The sequence below is a fragment of the Dermacentor albipictus genome, chromosome 6 (assembly GCF_038994185.2).
Source record: "Dermacentor albipictus isolate Rhodes 1998 colony chromosome 6, USDA_Dalb.pri_finalv2, whole genome shotgun sequence".
Taxonomy (NCBI): Eukaryota; Metazoa; Arthropoda; class Arachnida; order Ixodida; family Ixodidae; genus Dermacentor; species Dermacentor albipictus.
Window position 1 is genome coordinate 66,629,775 of NC_091826.1, and position 23,272 is coordinate 66,653,046.

Genomic DNA, 23,272 nt, shown 5'->3' on the forward strand with positions numbered 1-23,272 from the left:
GAAACAACAAAGCGTGGGGCCTGCTACGCGCTTCACCCACTGCAGAGAATCGTATCAACTTTAGGGAAGTAAAATCTCAAGGCAGGGGAACCCGCAGGCAGGCCAGAAGAGAAAGTTGGTAGAACTTTTTATCAAGTATTAACTCTTTTACCGATGAGGCCAAAGTCTGGAACAGGGTAAATAGAATTAGAGGTCAACCAACGTACTCACTCCCTCTGGTAAATACACAGGGCGATACACTGAAAGATCAGGCAGACTCACTTGGGGAGCACTTTGAGAGCGTGTCAAGTCCAACAAATTATTCAGAATCCTTTCTCAAATACAAAGAAATAGAAGAATGTAAGCCACTCATAAGAAAATGTCGAAAGAATGAACCATACAACTCTCCTTTTGTTATTGCCGAGTTGAGAGCTGCATTGAACACATGCAAAAGCAATGCACCGGGACCTGACCGAGTCATGTATGACATGATCAGAAACTTACATACTGACGCACAACTTACACTACTCACAATTTTCAACACTATTTGGGCTGCAGGATACTTTCCAACTGCATGGAAAGAAGCAATTGTGGTCCCTGTTTTGAAGCAGGGGAAAGACCCATCCATGGCGTCAAGCTATCGCCCGATAACTCTTACAAGCTGCCTGTTTAAGGCTTTTGGAAAAATGATTAATGGCAGACACATACTTTTCCTTGAACTCAAAAATATACTTGATCCCTATCAGTGTGGCTTCAGAGAAGGCCGGTCGACAACAGATCCCCTTGTGCGCATTGAAGGATATATTCGGGACGCATTTGTACATAAGCAGTTCTTCATGTCAATAGTCCTTGACATGGAGAAGGCATATGACACAACATGGCGTTACGGCATCTTGCGAGACTTGTCGGAAATGGGCATCTGTGGCAATATGTTGAAAATAATTGAAAGCTATTTGTTGAATCGCATCTTCCGAGTGGAAATTGGCAACGTATTGTAGCGACCTTTCACACAAGAAACAGGTGTACCACAGGGAGGCGTGCTGAGCTGTACGCTCTTCATCATGAAGTTGAACACGCTTCGTGCTTCGCTACCACCTGCCATTCTTTATTCTGTCTACGTTAAAGACATTCAAATCGGCTTCAAATCCTCTAACCTCTCAGTATGCGAGAGACAGGTGCAGCAGGGCTTGAACAAGATTTCCAAGTGGGCAGACAAAAACCGGTTTAAAATCAACCCCCACCAAAGCTCTTGTGTTCTTTTTACAAGAGAGAGAGGCCTGTTTCCGGATCCTTCCTTAGAACTGTGTGGACACCAAATAGCTGTCCACAAAGAGCACAAATTCCTGGGTATTATACTTGACTACAGACTCACTTTCATTCCACACATTAAATATCTGAAAGAAAAATGTCTAAAAACAATTAACCTAATGAAAATTCTATCCCCGACTACATGGGGTAGTGACAGGAAGTGTTTAATGAACCTATAAAAGAGCCTAATTCGGTCTCGAATGGATTATGGTGCTGTAGTATATAACTCTGCCGCCCCGAGCGCGCTAAAGATGCTAGATCCTATTCACCATCTAGGTATCCGGTTAGCCACTGGCGCTTTCAGAACAAGCCCGATTGAAAGCTTATACGCGGAATGAAATGAATGGTCCCTCCATCTACAGAGAACTTACATACGCCTTACATATTTCCTAAAAATACACTCCAATCATCAACATCCATGTTTTAACACTGTTAACGATATGGCCTGGACTACACTTTTCCATAATCGCCCCTCTGTATGAAAGCCTTTCTCGCTTCGAGTGAGGGAGCTTAGTAATGAGATACATGTCCCACTCCTCGAGCTTCGCCTAATGCATCCAACCAAGTTGTTACCACCTTGGGAGTGGCAGGTCATAGAATGTGACACATCCTTTTTAGAAGTAACAAAACACGCACCAGAGATCGAAATGCGAACTCATTTCGTAGAACTCCAGCACAAGCACTCCTGCGCAGAGTTCTACACAGACGCTTCAAAGTCTAATGCTGAGGTGTCGTATGCTGCCGTCGGCCCATCCTTCTCAGAATCTGATGTACTACATCCGGAAACAAGTATATTTACGGCCGAGGCCTACGCATTACTGTCTGCTGTGAAGCATATAAGAAAATCAAAACTTCAAAAGTCAGCGATATATACAGACTCCCTAAGTGTCGTGAAGGCCCTGATGCCACTCTATACACACAAAAATCCAGTACTTAATGAACTATATTTCGTCTTGTGTAAAGCGTACAGATCTAACCAGCATATCATTATATGCTGGGTGCCTGGCCATAGGAGCATCGAGGGTAATGTTCTGGCGGACGAGATGGCCACGTCAATCGCATCGCAAGCTGTTAACCTCACCGCTTCGGTGCCTGTCAAAGATCTGAGGCCTTTCTTGCGAAGGAGATTGCGAGACCACTGGCAACGCATGTTGGACGTGGAAACGGATAATAAGCTCCACCTGATAAAACCACAGTTAGGATTCTGGCCCTCTACTACAAAATCGCGCCGAACAGATGTCCTATTCTGTCGTCTCAGAATAGGACACACGTTTGGCACCCATAATTTTCTACGCACCGGAAATGAGCCTCCAACCTGTGGCAGATGCGGGGAGAGGCTGACCGTACTCCACGTCCTCCTGGGGTGTCGGGAAGCCGAATCTGAGAGAGACATTTTTCATTACCATACCGACAGCACATTCCCCTTCATCCTGCAATGCTTCTTGGTCCAGAACCACTTTTTAATACAGACGCAGTCCTAGGTTTCCTCAGAGATGTGGTCTTACATATTATTAGTCCCATGCATTCGTAGCGCCTCCTCACTCCAGAGGATGCCACTGCGATAATTAATTTGCATAGCACATGCCTCCAGGCCCTTGTGTTTCAAGGGCTCTAAGGAGGCAGTAGTGCTCTAGCATTTCTTATAATCTGAGATATTTTACCTATCGTATCATTCTTTTTATATGCATCTAAATGTTCATAGTACAAGTCAGACGTCATCGCCATAATTTTATTTTACAGATTTTACGCACTTTAGAGCGTATAGTTTAAGGCCTCTTTACAGCCACGTCACACCAACTTCGCAGCAATCATAATTACACTGCAAACTCATTAGCACAGAGATGGTGCTCTTTGGCCATACCTGGCCCTTGCGCCATAAAACCCCATACATCATCATCACATTTTGTCTTTCAACTATCAGTGTGGTGTATATACATATATATATATATATATATATATATATATATATATATATATATATTTATATATATATATATATATATATATATATAGACCAGAACATCTTCGTCAGCGTGTGACAACATATATATAGTTTGAGACCGGCTTCACCGAGTGGATAGTAGCGGTACAATGCTGGTGCTGTCCTTTAGTTATTTCAGCGAGGTGTTTTAGTTAAAAATTTACTGTTGCTGTTCCACTTGCAAACAATAGTGCGTTGGGCAGCTGTGCTGCTCGAGAAAAGTGGTCAGCGGGACACAGCGTTCCAGTAATAAATCAGTGTACAGACTTAAAACGCCCAAATGTTCATTATTGGAAAGGTTATCCAATACCGAAAAAGTTGAACATCATACTGGTTCTTTGCCGAATTTCGCGCAATCACCTCAGTTTTGGGACGTCATGCTGTGCGCTTTCTTCTTTATTTGGGTTGTTTCTGGCGCAGGAAATACTCTCTGAATTTCTTATGGTGCTCAATGTGTTCTATCATCTAGAAATAAACCCCGAAGCGAAAGTTGAAGCTACTGAAATCAGGAAATGCAAAGTGCACGTGAATGTTTACTTGCTATTGTAACTTAGACACGTTGCATGTAGTTCTTGGTATATAGTAGAACAAATAAACACGAGTTTGAACCTGTCAGCATAGCCCGTGTACCTGTTGTGTTTATTGTATTCCGTTTTCGCACATCGCCTCTACTGTACTCTTGTCAACTTGTAAACGCTCACTGTGGCATGTACGGAGCCTATAATGCTTCGATGGCCTTTTCGGTTTTTTAAGTAACGTTAAATGCGGCGTAACAACAGGGGAACTTCTTTGGATACTTGTGAATGAGGGAGTGCGCTGCATCCGTAAACGCTGCGCAGGACTCGATGACAGCGCAAACTATTTTTTTCTCGTCCAGGTTTCTTGGGCTGCACGTCGGGCGTCGTGCGCGTGGGTGGATACGACGTCCAGACGTCCACCAGAGACGCGCGCGACAGCATCGGATATTGCCCTCAGCACAACATTCTCATAGACGACCTGACCGTCGAAGAGCACCTCATGTATTTTGCCATCGTACGTCGATTACTTTTCGATGGCTCTCGTTGCGATGTTCCTTTCCAACGTGGAACCGCGAGTCCGTCCGTCCTGTGCCACAGTGCAATTCGTGCTATGCAACGGTTTCGATTTGGGCAGCATGAGCAAATTTGCGGTGCTTGTGATGTCGTGGCTCTTTCCGTAAGCCTTGCTTGCTTGCCGAGTGGGCACACGGCTTTGTAGGCTCACCGAATGACACAGGCGTGGCACAATATGTCGTGGAACTAATTTTACAGGATCCACTCGTAGCTTACGTTTGTTGTGTACGTGTTGTGCGGGTTGCACTGCTTACGTGGCGCACACCGGGAACACTCACACGTAAACACAAAACGAACGCCGGCCTGTACACTTGTTTGTGTTCGACTCTTGTTTACGTGTTCGTGTGCCTGTGTCTGCCACTAAAGCATCACAGCTTACGTAGTAAAGTCACGACATAACAACTAAAGACACCGCTGAAGCTATTCTGAGCTTATTGCGTTGTGTCCGCAGATTTTCACTTCTGACAGTACAGCGAAGAAGGCTTCTCATTGGGCACTTTTATGATTTTACGACAAGTTCTATTGCGCGAAGGGGAGGACAGGTCGAGAGCATCGGGAAATCGAGGTACGTAACAGGCGGCGACAGGTTTGTTCGCTCCACCAATGGGAAGATGCAGCCGCGTGCGGAGAACGAGTAAGCACGCGCAAGCAGCAGCAGCGTTAAAACGTAGGCCAGCTGTGCTGCACGCTACGCACCCCTTGTGTTTCTGTTCCTGTTCGTGAATAAGGACAGCAACACATAGTTTACCCCACACAGCTTAGACTTCTAAAGCGACAGCGTTAAGGGCTGCGTGTCGCAAGAAATTTGGCGTCGGCATCCCGCGTCCAGCGTCGACCATCCCATCGCGAATAATCATTCCGAACTACGCAGGCACTCCGTGTGGCGCAATTGAAGTTGCCGAACTAATTGAATTTCTCAAAGTAAAATGCATCAGAAAAATCGTCAAGTATGACTTACACACAACCTACCGTAAGGATAGGGTCCAATTGCAATGTGAACATTAGAGAAAAGATAATTCTGTTACGCAGAAACTCAGACGCAAACCCCTTTTGCTTCGTTTCTTCCATTCATAAAGTGGTGCTCGCACGGTTCCTTGCAACACCTCCAGATGGCGCTCGCATCCCCATATCGCTAGGGAGCCTGCATGCAAGCCCTGAGTGTAGGCTCCCCACGTATCGCGGCGTACTGAAGAAGCCGCGTTTCTACCAAAAGCCCGCCTTCGAATATAGCGTTCGCCGCGAGCGTTTCCAGATAAACAAGTTTCATAATGTACAGTTGCCGGGAAGCGCGAGAAGCAAACAGAGATCTTGCAATACCATCGCGTTCCACTCTTAAAGGCGAAGCTTAAGTGTCCTCCACGTTTTTTTTGTCAAATGTTCGCTATCCACTAACGGCATATTCGGATGTTCGTTTGAGAGCCCTCAGGCTGTAAGACAAAGGTGGTGAAAAAAGCGTTAAAGCTGCATTACTCGAACAACGAGGTATGGAAGTGATGACTCTGCTTCCTTATCATCAGTGAAGCCCGCTTAAAAACGCCTTTCTTCGTGGCCATCAAGTTAAATTCCGGGGATTTATGCGTGCCAGAACTGCGATATGATTATGAGGCACCCGGTATAGTGGGGGGCTCCCGATTACTTTTCACCACCTGCTGTTCTTTAACCTGCACCTAATGCACGTTAGACGGGCGTGTTTGCAATTCGCCCCCATCGACCTGCTGCCTCCGCAACCGGGATTTGATCCCGCGACCTCGGACTTGGTATCGGAAGTCTGAAGCCGCTGCGCCACCACGACGGGTCAGAGCGATCTGAAACAACCGCGTGAACCGCATAGGATAACTTACGCAAACATAAACATCGCGCAGGAGAAACCTCAGAACTCGTTTGCATCGCTGGCGGTAGAGAGCAGTACTTCGCTGGCAGTGGGGCATAACATGCATTTCAGGAATGACTCATTCCAGTGATGGCGGAGCTTGTAGGAACACGTTGATCACTGTAGCCTAGGCAGTGAGAAACGCCCCTATGGAGGCATTGGCACCAGGCTAACGGTCCTGCTGTAATCTCATATAAAATAAAAGAAACAAAGATATGTAATTGTTTACCTGACCTTTGCCTCTTTCTTTCGAACCCCGACTTGCCGGTGCGGGAGCAACTTATCTCTCTGCCCGCCTCTTGCGCCAGATCAAAGGTATCCCGATGAACAGGACGCGCCTCGAGACGTTCACCCTCCTGTGCGACGTCGGGCTCATGGAATACCGCACAGTGCTCGCCTCGGAGCTCGCACCGGGGCTACAGCGACGGCTCTGCACTGCAATGGCGATCCTAGCCATGCCCAAGGTCAGTACGTAATGACTGCAGATTGTCCGAATGCCTCACCTCGATGTGAAATTGCAGTGACACTTGCAGCTTGGCTTGTTGGTACCATTGCTCAACGTTGAGCCTTGAAAGACCGTGTAATTACGCGGCCCGAATGTTAGGACGCAGTCGGGCCGGTTTCGAAAGTAGAGATTAACCTACGTGTAGCTATAGCATCTTTGCTCTTGTTCGCAGCCAATCTGAAATCCCAGACGATCATTAGCACAAGTTTGCAAAAATCAGTTTTAAGTAGACAAGCAATGAAAACGGCACTGACACCTAGTTTATCTTCTACTGTATTTCTCACAGGGGAAAAAGATGTTGTCATACTTCGCCAGAATTTCTGGTAACGTGCTTCGTATGCATGATTGTTTTATTTAGCAAGGAAATTGAAAATCGTGCACTGCGAATACCTTTTGCTCCCGCCATAAGGTAAAAAAATTCAGCGAGGCAGTTTACCGCACCCAGACCGTGTGGAGCATCTTATTGTTGTCTCATCTCAGTACACGCCTTTTTTCTTTGTTATAAGCTTTACGTAAAGAGTGTGTTCAAAGCTAATTTCGTAATTTTTGCTTAGAAGTCATGTTCGGAAAAACAAGTAGCACTCAAAGCAACGCGATAGCAGCGAAGCACAGTCGTCGAAACCTATTCTCTCGCCGGCGAAATCCGTCTGATATTTGCACCTGTATCACCTTGCATTCCGGAGTTATCGCTTAGGAGTACAAATGTGCAACGCTATTAGGGGTACGAACGCATTTTCATTAGACAAGAGAAGGCTAAAGTAGGTGACAGCATCGAAAAAGATTTGGAACACAGTCGCAAATATTGAGTTACTTTGGAACACAATGTGATACCTATAGCGCCTACTTCGACCTGCGGATCCACTCAGATTCTCTTTATGGAATTTGTAGAAGATGTACACTTGCGAATTTCCGAATTGTATTGGCATTCTACATTTTCTGAATTACCGAATGGTAAGCACAGCCTTGCCATTGCGGTCAGGAGCACCGCAAGCGGCGTTGTAGGAGTGCGTCGCTCAGCAGCTGCCGAGCGCCACACTCAATAAGGCTGTAATCTGCGCGAGTTGGTATGCGTTCATGGCGGGAAATTTTAAACGAGCGTTGAAAAAAAAATACACCGACGATTCCGATGCTCCCTATAATGAATTTGGAGCGCAGCTGTTTAGGTGTTTTGAATTCGCGATATATTGTGGCAGAGAATTTGATTCTGAACGACAGGGCGCTCTCGGCGGTGGCACTGACTCTCTGCTCGGGCGGCTCGTGTAGCAGCATCGGCAGACGAAGTATCGTTCATTGTTCACAAAGAAAGCGTGCACGCGGCAACGTGTGACTAGCGCGGAGCTGCATTCGCTAGAGGCGGTGTCGCCGCAGGCGAATTAGCGCATGCGCAATCGGTCCGAGGCCCACGCCTGCGCTTTATTTTTGCGCTCGCCGTATGCCTGCGCCGGCACTCCGCGCCCCCCTCACACTTTCGTCGTACTCTACTACTCCGCTTTCTCCTGATGCTTCTGGTGCACCCTCCTCCTCCACATTCCTCCTCACGCTCTCTTCGTATTCGTCGTCTTTCATTCTTCGCCGGGCTGAAAGCTGGCTCGGAATTAATAAAAGTACCAACAGCCCAACGGACGTTAGTCCACGTTGCACCACCACCGCATGCGACGTACATCCTCATTCTTCCAGGCCGTCCTCCAAGCGAAATGATTGAAGTTATTGAAATTTATTCAACGAATTTAATGATTAAATATGAATGGCTTCAGAAATTGCGTGAAGTCTTACTTACACACAAATTGCAGACTTGTTAGCTTCGGAGTGCAACAAGGATATACTAGAAAACATAATTCTGTTATGGCGAACCTGAAAAACAAAGCCGTTTCCCACCTGCTTTTCCAAAGCCTTATTCTAAACAAAGCCGTTTTCCAAGTGCATTAGTGAACTAATTGAATTTCTCAAAGTAAAAAGTGCCATAAAATTCGTAACGTACGACTTACGCACAACCTACAGACATGATAGCACCGGATTGGTATTCAAATATACGAGAAAACATCATTTTATTACGCGGGAACTCAAACGAAAACCCCTTTCCGAGCTGCCATGGCTGTACTTTTATTAGACAGCGTTTGTCAAAATTTTCTATTATGGTCGCAGCACATGCTTTGAGACAGATGCAACGGGCAGAGCGGCCACGCATCAAGGACAGCTTCATTGTGCACACACGTTTCTCACACGCGCACGCACTTGTGTGAAAATGCAGCACTCGTCCTCGTTCTTGCAGGCCCTCCGCCTGGCGCAAGTTCGTTTTAGGGCGCAGCTCTCAGGTGGCCGTTCCTGAATTTAGCGTCGGCGTCCCTCGGCGTAACTGAGCGAACGAGCACAGCGAAGGATGAAAGAGAGAGAACGCAGAGCGCAGCGGGGGATGAAAGATGGTCATAGCGAAGATTGCGCGAGGAAAACAGCGGAGGAGGAGGGTGCAGCGGAACCGCGATGCGGAATGTAGAGGAGGAAGGTACGGCGAAAGAGTGAAAAGAAAAGCGTCGTGCTGTCTGCGTCGACGACCGCTACGATATGGCGCCAGGGTAGCGCGCCGTCGTATATGTTCACCGATGGCATGCGGCGAACGCGTCCACCGATGCCATATATGGAATCAAAGCGCTGCATGAGCGAAGGTCTGTCTGCGGCGGCTGCTGTGAATCGCGCCCGCGCGTCACGAACGCGCTGCCTCTCGTGATCTCTCTATCAGTGAGGTAGACGCGTAACATTTCGCTCCGCTTGCAATGTACCGCACGAGCGAGATTTTTCTCTGCCAGCCAATGTATCACGAAATGAAAAGACGTATGGAGCTGCGCTAAAACGTCGCATTAGGGGGTATCGGAATAGTCGGTGAGTTTTTAAGTAATTGAATTGAGTGAAATCTGTCGCAAATTTCAGTAAAGTTGATAACAGCAGCGCTTTCATCGTTTGTTTCTCTTCCCTTCCGTCTAGCGTTTCTGTTACTACATCAATTATATGGACACCCCAGGCGCACTTTCGGCGTCATCGTGATGTTCCATATAAAGTCCAAGGGCGATAACGCCGTCATTACGCATGGTATGCTCTATGTGCGAGTAAAAGCACGCTAAGGAAGCCGATGGTCATGGCTCAGTCTGGCGCGCGCGAAGTGAGAAAGCTGAGATCAAGCGCGCCGTATTAGTCTGCGCGAAAGGCCGGGATTGGAGAGAGGGAGAGAGAGAGAGAATAAACTTCGTTCAAGAACCCCGGTCCGGGTTCGCCCGCTTTGTTCTAGTTGTCTGCCAAGCCGAGCGTCGTGATGAGCTCGATCATGGCACGTACGTAGTCGGAGGAGGAGTCCGCCAGCCACTCCTCAAGTGTCGTAGGTCTACGGGCGGGTGAGAGTTGGGCAGGCTAGCCTGAATTTGGAGAGAGGGAGAGAGAGGCGGCGGCGTTGTGCACCGGCAGCAACTGCGCATATCGCGACCGGACGCAAGGAGTAATGACGATCGCGGCTCCATCTCGCGTGCCATATTGACGCTTCTCGCGGAGCAGTCTGTTCTAGAGAAACGCGGCGGCACTTTCGTGGGTGCGCCGCAAGTCGCCTCAGCGACAGAGCGCGAATACGAAACCATTCCCGTTTCCACCTGGCTTCTGTGCGGTCAGCTGTCGGAAATGCAATTGAGTTTACGCTAGCGCACTGTGCTCTAATCGTACCGGATTGAATCACGTGTGTTGAAGACGTGTGCAGAAGTTGGCAGCAAAAATAGTGACTGACTTATGAAGGAATGAAGTGAATATGTGTAGCCAAATTCGGCGAACCGATGCTGCAGCTGTCTTTACGTTTATGGACACTTCGAGATGTGCGGCTTTCCTCGAGGATACAGAAATTTGCCCATCCGCCAGCGTTGTATCGAAAACCCTGCAAAGAAAGGGCTTCAGCTCCGCAACGTCGGCAAGAGTGAGTACCGCTCGGTAAACAATCACAAAGGGAGTAGCGCCGCTTCCTGTCATAGCACGTTTCGCGCACAGCATCTTCACACATCTACCCCAACTGGAACGGAGTCTTACACCCACTCTAACGTCAATGCGTCAATAAGTGAATGGGCGTACACTTGAATATACGAGCACCATATACGCACAATAACTGAAGGACTACACCGATAGCGCACGAATGGTCGAAGCTTCGACTCCGTCAACAAGAGCGTACTTTGCACTGCCACGCGCGCACGTGCGCTGTATCTTGGAAAGGAATTTGCTGACGGCTCATGCCTTAGTGCGCGCTGTATTCGCTGCGTTCACGCCGCTCTTGCGTTCAAGATATACAACGCTCGAAGGTCACTTCGCTCACTGCTGCTGTCTTGCTTGCTCACACCAGCGTTTTTGACAGCGAATGGCCGCGCTCATCTAGTGTGATATGCTGATGGTTGCTCGTTAATTCACTTAGTAAACGAATGTTTCCAAGTCTATACAGTCCATGAAACTACAATCCTTACTTCGTATACCTGCTACTAATTTGCTATCGCATGCTTCGGGTGAACCTGCAACTTTTTTTTTTCACTCCGCTTGCAACTTTCCAGTCACACGCAACGTTGGTTTGCGGTCATCTCGTTGTGATAGAAATGCGTGTTCCTCCCGCATCATTGTCTTTTCTCACCATCCAGGTGATCATCATGGACGAGCCGACGTCGAGCATGGACCCGGACGGTCGCCGCGAGATGTGGGAGTTGCTGCTCAAGATTCGGCGCAGCTGCTCCATCTTCCTCACTACGCAGCACCTGGACGAAGCTGACGTGCTCGGAGACCGCATTGTCATCATGGCCAATGGAAAGATCAGGTACACGCCGCATGCTGTCACCAAAGAAAAAGAAAAAAAAACAGAGAGGGGGAATAAACAACCGACCGCGAAAACCGGCCTAAGGACCAAGGCAAGCTATTAGCTAAAAAAAAAAAAGAAGAGAACCAACGCAGAACCGCGTGGCACCTGTTCGGTAACGTAAAGCACGTTATACCTACGACTGCAATCTCAGGGCCACTGCAATGATTCGGTTCACCCTTGGAATTACGTAATAAAACAACACTCGCTGCACAAATATCCTCACTGAAACAAATATACGCCTCCAAGCTCATCGTTTCTTTTGCAAGGGGAACATAGCTTTCTACAGAAGAATTTCCATTCGCTTACATTGACTATCATAATACACGGTTTCTGCACAATTTTCTGCAAGTCACTGGGACTTCCCGAAGGATATGGGGACGAGCACTGCAGTTGAAGTGTGTAAACATCAACTGGCCCACTGTCCCATATCAAGGTGGTTTGCGCGATCGGCAGACAGTGTTCAAGTGGCGCTAGTGGTGATGGCTCTCACAATACTGGCGTCTGCGCGTGTGTTTCAGAATCCCCAGTAATCAGTAGCGTTGAGTGCTTTAGTATCAGACCACAGTGTTATTGCTACAAGACGACGAGCTGATTACCTTGTTGGTATCCCAATTATCCCGTGATCGTGTTTCTGGCTCTCCCTGTGTCGTGGCGTGTGTGATTGTGCGGCGCATTTGGTAATTGTAGCGCAGGCCGACCGAGCAGAAATGGTAACAGCCTCCTGCAAAGAACGTCTCAGCCGTGGAACACAACTAGTCGCCGAGTTCAGAAGTGCAGGCGTCCCTGCCTATGTGGCCGTTTTGTTACCAGCACATACTCGGTGTCTTATCTCCATATCGCACAAAACGCAGCTCGTGAGTCGTAACAGATTGCTAGAGGGGCGCTCCGTCTGATTGCGTAATTATTTCGAAGAATCGCGTGTCTTTTGAGCACTCGCTGTAGCTCTAGATGCTTGATCCATTTCCTACCGAACCGGTAACGGTTATGATTCTTTATCAGTTCAGGTTCAGACGGGCTATAAGGGTACGGGCTTGGGTTCAGATTCGGTTATATGGCTAAAATGCCGACTCGGATACTTTTATTGGCGCGGTTCGACCCTCCGATTTCTATAGCCTTTTGAAGAAAATGATTTTTTTTGTTCACCTTGGTGTCGGAAGTGACGTCAGGTTGCGCAAAATATCAACACATGGTATTTTTCCATACTTATAACAGAAACTGCCTTTGTAGAATAATTACCTAAGAAATCAAGGTTAGTTGGTATGCGCATTTGAGAATTGAGACATTTAGCTTGCGCCAAAAGAACGTGAAATAAGAACGAGAAGCACACAAGACCACGACGTCGCGTTCTTTCTGCTTGAGACTCTTGTTTCGCGTTCTTTTGGCGCCATATCTCTTCGTCGTCGAGTGAAATAGCTTTGCTGTATTGCTGCATCAAACAGAAATATACCCATGAAACACATATCGAAAGAATATGTATTTCGTTGTTTTTCGCAATGTTAACACAGGTGTGGTGGCTCGCCCACGTTCCTGAAGCAGCGTTTCGGTACCGGCTACCACATGAAGGTCCACAAGCTCCCTAGTTGCAACGTGAAGGCTGTTCAGGATCTGCTGCGCAATTACGCGCCGAAAGCTCGGCTGCAGAGCGACTCGGACAACGAGGCAGTTTTCATCCTGGGACAAATCATCCGCACCCGCAAGATCGTCGCCATGTTCATGGTATACTTTGCAAACCGTCGCGCCAGTCGTCGAGGCAGCTTGAACATGACCCTGTGATGCTTCGTTATGACGCCTCGCCGTGACGTCATGAATGTCCAAGTTGGCGGGGCGTCATGACGTCACGACAGCTGACGTGACGTTATGAATTTGGGCAGTTTCCACTTTGTTGATACTTTAACGATAAAGATGGACCACGCTGCATTGCAAACGAACCGGAGCCAGCGTAACAAACTTCAAAAACACCTTCCCGCGCTCAAATTGGTACATTATTGGCGAAGAAAATGTTTCGGAATTTTTGACGGCCACGATCGCGCAATCGGCGCTCGATCGCTGCAGAGCGAAATATGAAAAATGGAAGATCGCAGTTTGCTGTCTTTCTTAACAATTGAGGCTTTTCAAGATTGAAAACAGATTTTTTAATTTGTTTCCAAGAGCACCGTAGGAGCCCAAAACTTACTGGTGCTCTTTATGGTACCTTTCCTGCCATTTCACAGTGGTAATCGCGTCGACTTTGTTGCCGTTTGTCGAGTCGTTACCATTAAATCACTTGTGTTAAAACACCGATGGCCGATTCGGAACGGGTGACGACTCTACGGGCCAGCGTACCTCTGTAGCTCTTATCGGCACCTCCGGTTCTGCGGCTGAAACGGGAGCGTCGTCGACGGAGCAAGGAATGGGGGACTGCAAGTGTTGAAGACCGTGAATGAACACCGCGAGTGCGTACGACAAGCTGATCATGACCATCGTTATTGTACCCTTGAAGCCCCCGATGACAATGATGTGAATGCCAATCGAACCCAAAGGGTGAAAGATGGTAAAACAAGCACTCCTCACGTGCAGTGAAACAAGCGCTGTTCTCGTGATAGAGCGACGCGTGGAAATAGCCACGTCTCGTGCGATGCCTCGCGACACTAAGCGCTCTCTGCTTTGCTGCCAGGACATCGAGCAGCGCAGCGCGGACCTGGGCATCGCGTCCGTGGGCCTGACCGTGACCTCCCTGGAGGACGTGCTTGTGAGCGTGGGTGAGGACCAGCACGTCCACGGCAAGCCTACAATCCTCGACCACGAGGAGTCCCCTGCAATCGACGCCGACGGTAAGTCGCGGCGTGTGGCAAAAATTCTCGTGCCATACACCCCAGACACTGGTCGAGTCAACGTTTCAGCAATGGGACTTGTACTCTCGGCGCAAATACTTTTGTACGAGCGTTGGCTTCAGTCTGAGACATCCCTTGTTCGACCGATGTTGGTAACTTACTTTCTCGATCTTTTCGTGGCCTGTCGAAGACGAGCCTCGGTCTTGAAGCGCTGGTTCCAGCCTGGGACTTTCCTTGTTGGACTACTGTCGATCGTTTCAAGACTGTCTTCCTGTAAACCTGACAAAGACTAATCATGCTGTAGAAACGGTGGCTCCAGCATGAGACATAGTTGTTGAATTGCTGTTGATGAGATCAAAAATTCTCCCTGTGAACCTGACTAAGACAAATCCAATTGTTGAAACGCTGGCTCTAGCCTGGGACCTTCGTTGTTGGACCACTGTCGATCGGGTCAATACCCTGCTTTGCTGTGAGCCTCACAAAGACGAATTACGTTGTTGAAACGCTGGTTCCAGCCTGGGACATTCCTTGTTGGACTACTGTCGATCGTTTCAAGACTGTCTTCCTGTAAGCCTGACAAAGACTAATCATGCTGTAGAAACTGTGGCTCCAGCATGAGACATAGTTGTTGAATTGCTGTTGATGAGATCAAAAATTCTCCCTGTGAACCTGACTAAGACAAATCCAATTGTTGAAACGCTGGCTCTAGCCTGGGACCTTCGTTGTTGGACCACTGTCGTTCGGTTGAATACCCTGCTTTGCTGTGAGCCTCACAAAGACGAATTACGTTGTTGAAACGCTGGTTCAGCCTTGGACATTCCTTGTTGGACCACTGTCGATCGGTTCAATACGCTGCCTTGGTGTGAGCTGACAGAGAGGAATTCCGTTGTTGAAACGCTGGCTCTAATATAAGGCATGCCTTCACGAATTTACTGCAACGTACGTACTGCGAATGTACGCAGAACAAAAATAAATGGATAATCTAAAATTTGGACATGGTGGCTTGGACATGGTGAATTCAGTTGCCTAGCGTCATCAGCTATATGTTTCATGTGTGACCTTGCTGTATATCTTTATGTGATTCTGTCGTCAACATCAAACCTTATGGCATGTCAGGAGACAGAGTCGGGCGCAACTTTGCTGGCAAAGCCATTGTCAATCACGATACCTCTCTCACAATGTGCTAGGTTGGTGTAATGTTAGTGTATGTCGGTATAATGAACTACTCAACCTCGCTGCCAACCACAATGCTTGTCTTGAAGGCACCCTACGGCATATCGTAGTGTAACGTTCCATTTACCCTTGCCGCAAACTATCCTGCAATCAATGCCACACTCGCAGCACAGTAGTTCTCCACCTCCTCAGTCACACTGGAAATGTCTGGCTTGAACCATAAACCACCCAACATGGTCCACGCAGCTTAGAATTTGTCTTCAATTAAATGCATATTGCCAACAACAGTCAAATAATTTTCTGATGGGGACGCATTGGTGATGAGCTTTACCTCTCGGGCGTATAGCCCCTCTTCCTTTTCATTATGATGTCATGGCTACCTGACATTGCGTGCGGGTTTCAGCCGCCTGTTCCAGTCACCATTCACGTGCTTCCTTATTTTTGGTAGCATAACCGTCACGCGCTTTCTGTCTCCTCTAATCCTTCGAGGGTGAGAAGGCGCTTAGCTGTGGCGATTCCAGTGCGTGTTAAATCGCAGTCAGGTGCTTCCATTCGATGACCATTGAAACGAAATGACAGTGGAGACCGCAAGCACTAATGGTGTATGTTCGCACAAATGAGCCGGTTAGGCAAGCGAAAATCGATGGTGTTTTGCTTCAGTGCTCACTAAGATCGGAAGTGTAACTGGAGTATTATGAATGTAACTTTAAGGTGAGTATGAGCGTGTATCCTGGTAACTCGGCGGACGTCGTTTCCGGCCAATGGAGGCGGTGTGATCAGCGGGGACCTAATACCGTGCTCAATTATGTAGCGGGGAGGCTGGCGCTGTTAGGTTCACGTGAGTGCCCACGCTGATGTGGTGCGGCTGCGGCCTGGCTAGCGCCCCCCACCCCCTTCCCCCAACTTTTTTTTATCATGTCAGATGCTCCATTTGAAGTGGGCGAGGTAGCTAAAAGAGACTTCACTGCATTGCCCAATAAGTGTATACGGAGGCTGTCGCAAAGGAATTTCAGAATGAGCACTAGCTTCATTACAAAGGAGTTGCCATTACCTCAGTGCTTTGCTGCCGAAATCTGTAATGTCACAGGCAGCAGAGTTTGTTAAATGCGCGGAACCTCACGCTGCAGTGTAAGGCTCATAGTGCACGCTTTCACCCTATAATGCCCGATCTATCGAATGCGCTACGCCGAGTTTGATGCCTCTAAATGTTGATTGAAGCCTGAAAAGTTCTATGCAAAGCACATACCCACTGTTTTATACGCTGGATCAAAGTTTCACATGTGGGTGGTTCACCAATCTGATTACAGATTCATTACTATTCATCGCAGACTGATTATTTTTAACAGATTATTGCATTATGCTCAACACAGTAAGTGGTGTCCAAATTCACGCCACAGTAGCCCAATTGCGTCAGTAATAAAACAGACCTTGAATGCGGTGCTTTTGCTGGCTGCATGCGCTGGAAGTCACTGTAGAACCGGAAACACGCTGTGGCCGCCACGTTTCAGAAATCACCTATTCACAGCGAGTATACGTGCGCATAGACTTGTTACCATCTGCATAATGGGAAAATAGAATTGCTTAGAAAAGTGGCCGCAAAGCGGTAGATAAACCATAGTAACCACAGCCACAACTACGTCAGACAAAACCGCCGTGGTTGCTTAGTGGCTATGGTGTTGTGCCGCTAAGCACGAGATCGCGGGGTCATATCCCGGCCATGGCGGACTCCATTCGAAGGGGGCGATGTGCGAAAACAACCGTGTGCTTAGATTTTGGTGCAGGTTAAATGATCCCGGGTAACCTAAATTTGTGGAGTCCCCCACTACGGTGTGCCTCATAATGAGATAATTTTGGCACGTAAACCCGAAAATGTAATTTTTCTGTCAGACAAGTCAATGTACTATAACTTTTGATTTGCGAATATTTCTTGTACTTTCGCGTAGTTCTTCGTGCATTGGCGTTTCTGCTCACAATTTGACTTCCCCTCTTATCTTTTCTTATATATCAGTTGGTATAAGCGCTTCATCGTCTGTGCTCGTGTTTATGTTGTTTGTACCCCTTAAACTCTTGTTGCGACACCGGCTACTTGAACCTCAACCGGCGGTACTACTGGGGAGCGTGTCGTTGTCGGCAGGCCGGAGTCGTCCGTAAACCTACGTGACCCAGCAGGGGCGAGACGATTCCTAGTACGAAACCTGCACTGTTTATTTAATGGTAACGAAGTGGAAAAGAAAGATGGGAATACAAAAAAGCTGGCTGTGGCTTAGCTAAGGTTAAGCCCAGGATGCGAAGCATGCTAGCCTTTATTTTAACGCGACAGTTTTAAGGAGCTCGTGTCGCAGAAAAGCCGGTGTCGTCGGCTTAGGCTCAGGCGCGCATTTCGTTGTCGCGCCGAACGCTGCGTTGCTCGACGTTCACCGCGTCCGATGCGGGGCGCGTAGTCGCTGCGCCGTAGCTAAGCCATCCAGAAACAGTCTCTGTAGCACGCCGCAACCTTCGCTTCTCACTCCAACGAGCAGCTCTGTCTCCAGGAGGCATCTCACCTCGTGAGTGTCTAGCAGAGGCAAGCGCAGCTGCTTATATACCGCCGCGACGCCGCGAGCGACGGCGTGAGTTGCAGCCCCGTTTCTCCTCTGTCGTGACGTCATGGTGTCACGTGGTCAGCCTTGAAGGCGACGCCGCGAGCGACGGCGCGACTTGGAGCCCCGTTTCTCCTCTGTTGTAACGTCACGGTGTCACGTGGTATTGAAGGTGACACCGCCGCGCCTGAGGAGCTGGGTTGAGCTCTAGTAATATGCTTCGCATAAAAGATTCATTGCGGGGCCGCTTGAATAAGCCCGCTAAAATCCTAAGTGGGATTTCGCTCACGCCGACGTCACATGGTATGTACGGAGTCCGATCTGCGATTGGCCGCTGCTCCCTCTCTCCTAGGTGACGCTGCACGTGCTTGCATTCGCTGGCGGTAACCCGTGGGTGAAGTTTGGTTCGAGGAGGGAGGGCCTCCCTTTGACTCGCACAGTCCGCAGAAGGCGGCCCTCCCTCCTGTCACGCAGACACACAAAGGGGCCCGTAATCACTGCGGGCTACCAGCCAGATTGGGAACCACTTGAGACACCCATAGAAATTTGGGACTTCCTTTTTACCTGGCGCTTTCCAATTAGGCATGGTTTTAAGGCAAAAGCCTTAGGTCTCTACGTTTCAAGGTCGCGTTGTGAGGTACAGAAGAAACGTAGTGCTCCGGAAAATGAAAATAGCAGCGCCGAAGGAGGATTCTGAGAAAAGGCAACGGAGCGTAGTCGGAGAGTTTAGGGAAATGTCAGCGGGGGCGGTGGAGGGCGTTGAGGGAAATGTCAATGGCGGCGCCCGTATAAAGTTCTGGAAACGGCGTGAGTACGTTCCCAGTGCGCTCGCAGTCCGCTCGAAGTCCGCTCGCCCGCGGTGTATACGTCACCGCGTGGGCTCATAGCTTCATTCCTCATCGCTATCGGGTGACGACGAACCAGGCCCTAGTCGCGGGCGGGGAAGGCCGAGAACGTACGCCACGGCGGAAGAGGCTAGAGCAGCTCGAAGCGGCCCTCGTTTTAAACCGCCGCCGGGAGGAAGCGGCTACTGATCAAGCTTCGGCACGAACAAGAACGAATTTGACAAGACGTGCACCTGCACCTCTGTCTCCACCAATTCTGCATTCCCAGAATGCCTGCGTCGCATTAGGACCGCATGTTGGTGAATGGGAAGAACAAAGCTCAACAGCAGATGAGCAGAAAATGCGACAGGAGGTTAAACAACAGATAAGCAAGAAGCATAACACAAAGTTCTACAGGAGATCAACGGAAGGTCCAACTAGGCTTTCGCCTTCACATCATTACAAAGTTCTAAGCATCGCGCATATTTTTCCATCGTCATTTTTGCACTGGGTGCTTCACACTAATCGCAACAGCAGATACTGCTATTTGCGCTGGGAGCTTCACGCCAATCGTAACACTCTGCAGCCCCCTTTATTCTAAATATACTCGAATCCTCATTAGCTGAGTAGCTGATTGATCGAAGAACCAAGTTCCCTCTAGTCGGAAGTTCCAAGGTCCGCACATAGCCTCCCAGATCGTGCAGCCTAGTCTCGGAGGCATTGATCAGCATGTCCTTCCTTTTTTTTTTTTGACACAGTGCCCATGGTGAGGACGTTGGCGAGCGCGAAGGCCAACGAGCCTTCGCTCTTGGGCTGCGTCTGGGCCGTGGTCTTGAAGCGGGCTACGTACGTGTGGCGCCAGAAGAAGGTGCCACTGTTCAGCTGGATGCTTCCGCCGCTACTCCTGTCGCTGCTCTTCTTCCTCGAGGACGTGAGCCTGAACGCCAGCGGACACAACGTCGAGCACGTCGGTGACACTCTCAGCTACACATTCCCCCACGTGATGGGACAGGCAGAGGTGAGCGGCGTGCATAGAGTTAGTGTGCTAACTCTAGAGGAAAATATGGGTGAAAGAAAGTGGCAAGCATGAAGGCGCCGCCATGTTGCAACGACTCATTTTTGTAACGGTAAAAAATATTCAAAATGTTAAGCGAAAAACAACCATTTACACTTAGCCCGTAAGTTTAAAGAACGTGTAAAGTTCATTCCATATGTGTCTCAGGAAGATCGGTTGGTTGCTGAGGCGGTCACACCGGATTAAACCTTTTTTGCCCCTTACGGCGCTCTACCTTCTAATAAAAACCATCACTGTCTTTTCCGGGGGAGTAGTAGGGGCCATAGTAGAGGCCCGGCCTGCTCTCCTGGTGCAGTATCTTCGCTTTTGGCAGACTTTTCGTATGATGCAGTCTTCGGCTTTTCAGGAGCATTTTTGAGTGGTCCCGTTTGAGTTAAAGAAACGCACACGGCCTTAGCAACCGCGGTTGAACGCCACTATCTGATGTCACGCTGTGAGGAATATTGACTTTGCGTTTCGCCCACGTTAGGTTAGGATAGCTTAGGTTTGGATAGCTTGGGGTTGCAGAATCAAGCGTCTTTCCTTTCTTTAGATCGCTATGTATCCTCCGCGGCTGCTGTTGAAGAGGAAGCTTTAGCTCGGGTGCTGCTATCTAAATACATGCAAAAGGAGAATTCGTTTTTCTCGGTAACCACTGCGCGAAATTTGACGAGGTTTGTTGCATTTAAAAGAAAAACTTAAAATTTAGTGACTGTTGGTTTCGAATTTTTGATGTAGGTCATCATTTGTCTCAAATTTTGAGGAAACAAAACCATAAATTTTACAGTAAGACTCCGTCTTTCGGTAATGAAAAATGATATCTGTGCATGGAATCTAGCAGTACATCTGAAGTGGACAAAAGTGATATATTACACATGAATCTAAAAAATATTTAGTAATATGGAAATACAGCTTTTGCTGAACCCTTGTACACAACGTAACGAATATCGAATTTGTCCGCTTTGAATGATCTAATGGATGTCGTTTACTTGCTATTAACTTGTAAACTTCGTGCTTATATTTTTTTCGCACTTTCGAACTTTCGAAAATTTTTAGAACAAACTTCAAGCCCTGTATAGAAATTCGTTTTCCAGCAGTCACTAGAATTGATCTTTCTCTCTCGAATCCAACAAATTTCTTTAAAATCGATCCACGGGTTATCTCAGAAAAGCGTTTCTGCCTTACACATCTATTTGAATAGGCCGCGTCGGAGTTGGGCCCGAACTAAAGCATCCTCTTAACGCGCGGCCCGGTGGGCACCGTATGTTAGAAGCGATCTGCGACGTCGCCTGTACAGTACTGTACACGGCCAATGTCAATGGTGGGTGACTCACCGTGCCAGACAGATAGTAACTTGGCCAACCTCACTTATTGGTCAGGATTGACGACGTGCCGGATACATGCAAGGTGGCCGTATTCGCGCCCGCAAGGTAGCTCATGCAGCGGGAATTGCCGCTTTCCGCGTTGCTGCTGAGCATGTTTAGCGTTCGCAGAAGAGCTGGGTGCTATCAAAGCTACCACTTCTATCTCTATAATCTATCTTTCCGCCCTTCCTCCTCGCACAATCCTTCTCCACACTGCTAGCCGGTGTTCAGGTGTCAGCCGCAAGCTTGGCAGGTGGTCAAGATGCTTCCTTCCTTCTAATCAATCAATCAATCAATCAATCAATCAATCAATCAATCAATCAATCAATCAATGCAGGGATTTTTCGTGGTGGACAAGGACGAGGCATTCAGCGAGCAATGGTTGCACCCACTGGTTCTGAATGCGGAGCAATTCTACATCGAGAATTTGGACCCCGAGACAGACATCACGGCTTCTCTGCTCAGTGACGCGAAGGAGACGCTGCGGAAATACGTCTTCAATATGCACTTCGGCGTGCAGATGACCAAGAAGGCAGGGTTAGTATCGTTTGGTCGTCACTGGAACTCGCCTGCCGTATATTTATAATGGCAGTGCTGAAGCGTGTTCAATGGGATAATGATATGCAATAGCGTGCTTGTAGATAGAAAACGAAAATACTTGACAGCAAAGGAAGACGATTCTCAAAGGGAATGACACACTTTTGGCTTACAACGTGGAACACCCACTTGACGCTTGACGTTTGCACGTTTGCGCTCCTGCGTGCATGTGCTTGCCAGGTAGTGGAGGGCAGGGAAGCGTTGTTTACAAAAGCTGGGTTCTGCGAAAGGCCTGTCCGGCAGCCTGCAGGACAAGGCTACGGAAAAGGCGACATGTGGCGTTTCGTACCGGCCAGTTACCTCATGATTAATCCCCCCTTGCCCCCCCCCCCACCACCACACCAAGAAATATAAAGAACAGCGATGGCTCCATGTGGCGTGAGAGAGTTGTATCCATGGTACGTAGGCATGGACGAAAGCGACAGATAAGAGACACACAGGCGCTGACTAACAACTTCCTTTCACAACATGGGCGCTAACAAATTTACATTTCTACTGTACCATTACTAATGTCGAACCAACTAGTCCGAGCTTCAATCCTGGTGACCACATCCCATCGTTATTGCGTGTACCTACTTGCCTCGCTGTGACTTGCTAAAGCTGCCCACTCATCTCCGCCTGACCAATTCTGGTGGACGAGCGCTCGCATCTCTGGTCAACTGATATGTGCGAAGAAGTTGCGCAGTTGGGCGGTAACGACGCGACCACGTAACCCGAACTTCCTCTGCGCTTCACACAGAGGAAGTGCCACCTTTATCGCTCCAGATTCATCTGCGCACGCTCTCTACTATAGCACACAAACACACCGCACTCTTGCATAGGGCACGTACTGATCAACTGTAACATCTCATCGTGAGCACTCAGGGTGGCATCAAAATGCTATGCGTGCCAGTATTTCACTCCATTCAGGCACTACTATATTCTAAGGGTATGCCAAGCCCTTGTCCTCCCCGCCTTCCGGCGTTTAGCCTTCAATTACCTCTTTCACCAGACTGCTGCCATATTCTCGCCAGAGCTTCCGGGTAGGATACATACAGAAATACATGAAAATGTTCTCCAGTGGAGCTCTGGACTGTGAGCACCTAAACCTAGCGGTACATTGTAGAATATTCTCGCTCGCTCGCTCACTCACTCACTCACTCACTCACTCACTCACTCACTCACTCACTCACTCACTCACTCACTCACTCACTCACTCACTCACTCACTCACTCACTCACTCACTCACTCACTCACTCACTCACTCACTCACTCACTCACTCACTCACTCACTCAC

At 48.5% G+C, this 23,272-nt stretch overlaps 1 protein-coding gene across 2 annotated transcripts in view; it reads left to right on the top strand.

Annotated features, from left to right (window-relative positions):
- LOC135916931 (phospholipid-transporting ATPase ABCA3-like) overlaps positions 1–23,272 on the top strand; it is a 98,014-nt gene that overhangs the window by 39,878 nt on the left and 34,864 nt on the right. For both annotated transcript variants that reach the window (XM_065450379.2, XM_065450370.2), the window contains 7 exons: positions 4,146–4,300; positions 6,538–6,693; positions 11,381–11,553; positions 13,101–13,311; positions 14,249–14,405; positions 19,740–19,999; positions 21,737–21,936. In XM_065450379.2, the coding sequence (XP_065306451.2) occupies positions 4,146–4,300; positions 6,538–6,693; positions 11,381–11,553; positions 13,101–13,311; positions 14,249–14,405; positions 19,740–19,999; positions 21,737–21,936 (1,312 nt within the window). The remainder of the gene's footprint in view (positions 1–4,145; positions 4,301–6,537; positions 6,694–11,380; positions 11,554–13,100; positions 13,312–14,248; positions 14,406–19,739; positions 20,000–21,736; positions 21,937–23,272) is intronic.